Below are 3,104 nucleotides of genomic sequence, written 5' to 3'. Positions count from 1 at the left end.
AACCGGCTTCAATTTGTACAAAAAGAAACATTGTTTCTTGCTTAAAGTTTCACTCAGTAACCACAATTTTAAAGCAGACTTTGAACCGCTAAACCCTCATGATTTGTACCAATAATTACAGTGAAGCAATGCTGAGGAGGGAGCAGCTGTTTTACTCTGTATGTGCGGAGGCTGATGGTATTAACACAAAACCTCTCCACAGCTCTGGCTGGCTCGATCTGCCAGGGAACAAAACCACCACAACTACACGCAGGCTTGATTGGCTTCTAAAATACAACTCAAACAAGACTTTTGGAGGGTTCTCCTCCAATGCGGGAGGTAAAGACTTTGTTATGTCCAATTTTATTTCTTACAGAAATGCTATAACACACATGCCAATAGGAAAACTGGTTCTTTTGTCTTAAACCACGTCAGTCCTTTTTCTGCTGAGCAGCCTGCTTGGCATTGTTGGCCTGCATCTTCTTCAGACCCTTTTTGTTGTGTTTCTTTGCAAATCTCATGTTTCTCAGAAACTTGGGATCAACCTAGAAAAATAAGGAAAAAATAAGTCATGTTGTAGAAGGGACATATGTAAAAAACATACATATCCCCAGATTGTTCCAATTATCCCCAAGTGCTGGCTGTGATTCAGTCAGATTTTTTTTCTCATTTTATTACATCACCAAAATTATTTTAGCCATCTGCAACCATCCCTTAACTAGCTATTTTCCTTAATTTCCATAAACAAACAAGCAAACAAACCAATAACCCTGGCAATAACCGTACAGGAAGAATAGGACAAGTTGAGTAAAGCTCTAAACAGGACAAATTTAATTTCCACATCACAGTACATTCTGGATCTCAAGTACCACAAAGCAACCTGGGCAGGTGAGCAAAAATACATGTAATCCTTGGGTAAAGACAAGGCCACTTCCTCAGGCCTTTCCTTCTTACATCAGAGGAAAAAAGTACCAGCACAGAAAAGAGTAGCTCCTAAGTTTTTGTCAGCCAATGCATCCCGTCGTGGCTAGGACCAATTCCCAGAACTATCAGCTACTGTTATGCTGCGAAACTTTTGCTATTTTACCATAAGCAGCATTTTAACCAGCACATGTTGAGTATTGGAATTTTGCCATCTTAACTCATGCATGCTCGGTGCAAGGAGACAGACTCAGAGACTGCCAGACTGCAGGAGGGAGCAGGACTGAGCCCTCAATGAGCTATGCAAAAGACAAGCTTTTGTGTCACATCCAAAAAGCCAAGTAAGCACATCTACAAGGCAAACAGAATCACAACCCTCCCCAAAGCCAGAATGTCCTGTTTGCACTTTCAATCGTAGAAAAAGATCCTGTTATATCACCTTGTGTAATCCCAGAAAAAGCAAATTGCTGTCATTTTTATATGTATTGTCCAGAAATGCCAATTCCTCTCATCTTCCAAGCCAAATCCTCTGGATTAGCACAGATGGTAAAATAATATTGAATGGTACAGAGAGATAGGAGAGACAGCAACTGAGATGCGTGTGTTTTGCTGGAAGCAGCAGTTAGTGACACCCACCTGAGCAGGACAGAGATGCAACTGGCTAGTAACTAAACAGCAGTCTTACAGAGATACAAGGGCAGGCCTCGTACAGGTTAGAAATATCACAGCCGTATGTAAGGTAAGCAAAAGATGAAACAGAAACCCACAATGGTTCTAACCATCTGAAACACAAGCCCACCTGCAAAGTCAGTCAAAATAAGACAAATACTGGATTTTTTCGGTGGTTAAGCCTCAATGGCTTAACAGCCTGGGAATATCCATAGAAATACTCACCCCTTTGAGAGATTCGTATCTATGGGATCTGGGTTTCTTGATGCCATTTCTGTGCCATTTACGGGCTACAAGGAAGACCAGAAAACAATTATTACCATTTTTGCCATTATTAAATATCTGCATCTGCTTTCCTTCAAGTCCAGCTGACCCTATCAAAATGATACAGAATAGAAAATTCCTAACCCTTCCTATCCAAACTAAACGCAAACTAAGAAAGCAGCTCTGTTCTCATCCCTCTGCACTCTGTGCTCTTGACACCACCTGAGCTTCTAATCCAAGGATTTCATGCTCCTCATTAACTAATAACATACCAACGCAATACCACTAGCACAACAAAAGGCCTCAGTCACTAAGAAGTTCAAGCACATGTGTTTAATGGTAAAGGGCACCATCCTTCACCATGCAAACCCAAGCAAAACCTACCCATGAACCCTGCTAACTTACAGCACTGATGAAAAAATCCCAAAGACCATCTTATCGCCGTGGTCATCTTTGGATGGCAAAGTACCACTGGCTGAATGCCATTCAGTAAGGTGCTTAGTTCAAACACAAACCCATATAATCACTTAGGTTGAAAGAGACCTTTAAGATCATCAAGTCCAGCCACTAACCCAGCACTGCCAAGTCCACCACTAAACCATGTCCCCAAGCACCACAGCTACACGCCTGTTAAATGCCTCCAGGGATGGGGACTCAGCTACTTCCCGGGGCAGCCTCTTCCAGTGCTTGACAACCCTTTTCGTGAAGAAATTCCTCCTAATACCCAATCTAAACCTCCCCTGACGCAACTTGAGGTCATTTTCTCTCATTCTATCACTTGTTACTTGGGAGCAGAGACCAACCCTGCCCCCCCAGTTCCCTTCTCCTGTCAGGCAGTTGTAGGGAGCGATAAGGTCTCCCCTCAGCCCCCTCTTCTCCAGGCTGAGCACCCCCAGGTCCCTCAGCTGCTCCCCATCAGCCTTGGGCTCCAGACCCCTCACCAGCTTCGTTGCCCTTCTCTGGATACGCCCCAGCCCCTCAAGGTCTGTCTTGGAGTGAGGGGCCCAAAACTGAACACAGCATCCGAGGTGAAGATATGAAACTTGTGGTTGTTCTGGTTACATAAAATTCTTCTATTGAGCCCAAACAAGTCCTGGCCCTTGCAGAGTTCTCTTTTCATTAAACGCATCACTGGGTCTCTGCACACCACCACCTCCTTCCCCGGGAGCTGATCTCAGCGCAATAAAACCAAAAGACAGGGCTGCCGTAAACGCGCAGGGCGAAGCAACCGGTTAGAACCTCGCTGCGGAGCGCAGCCCTGGGCCACCGGC

General features: G+C 44.5%; 1 protein-coding gene across 1 annotated transcript; it reads right to left on the bottom strand.

The window, feature by feature from the left end:
• Positions 1 to 294: 294 nt before the first annotated feature.
• RPL29 (ribosomal protein L29) lies at positions 295 to 2,414 on the bottom strand. Its single transcript, XM_035894850.1, has 2 exons — positions 1,795 to 2,414; positions 295 to 524 (listed from the first exon to the last, which is right to left on the bottom strand). The coding sequence occupies exons 1-2, from the start codon at positions 1,915 to 1,917 to the stop codon at positions 411 to 413; spliced, it is 237 nt and encodes a 78-aa protein (XP_035750743.1). The 5' UTR covers positions 1,918 to 2,414; the 3' UTR covers positions 295 to 410.
• Between the last annotated feature and the right edge of the window lie 690 nt (positions 2,415 to 3,104).

The sequence above is a fragment of the Egretta garzetta genome, unplaced genomic scaffold (assembly GCF_000687185.1).
Source record: "Egretta garzetta isolate BGI_Z169 unplaced genomic scaffold, ASM68718v1 scaffold215, whole genome shotgun sequence".
In the NCBI taxonomy this organism is placed as follows: Eukaryota; Metazoa; Chordata; class Aves; order Pelecaniformes; family Ardeidae; genus Egretta; species Egretta garzetta.
The sequence above is the reverse complement of the archived record's forward strand: the minus strand, read 5'-3'. Positions and strand labels throughout refer to the sequence as shown.

What these genes read in the sequence shown, in the direction of transcription:
- RPL29 (XM_035894850.1), bottom strand. Translation starts at nt 1,917, where the DNA reads ATGCAGATATTTAATAATGGCAAAAATGGTAATAATTGTTTTCTGGTC. An exon ending in GATACGAATCTCTCAAAGGG is followed by an intron (nt 525 to 1,794) that starts GTGAGTATTTCT and finishes TTATTTTTCTAG; the next exon opens with GTTGATCCCAAGTTTCTGAG.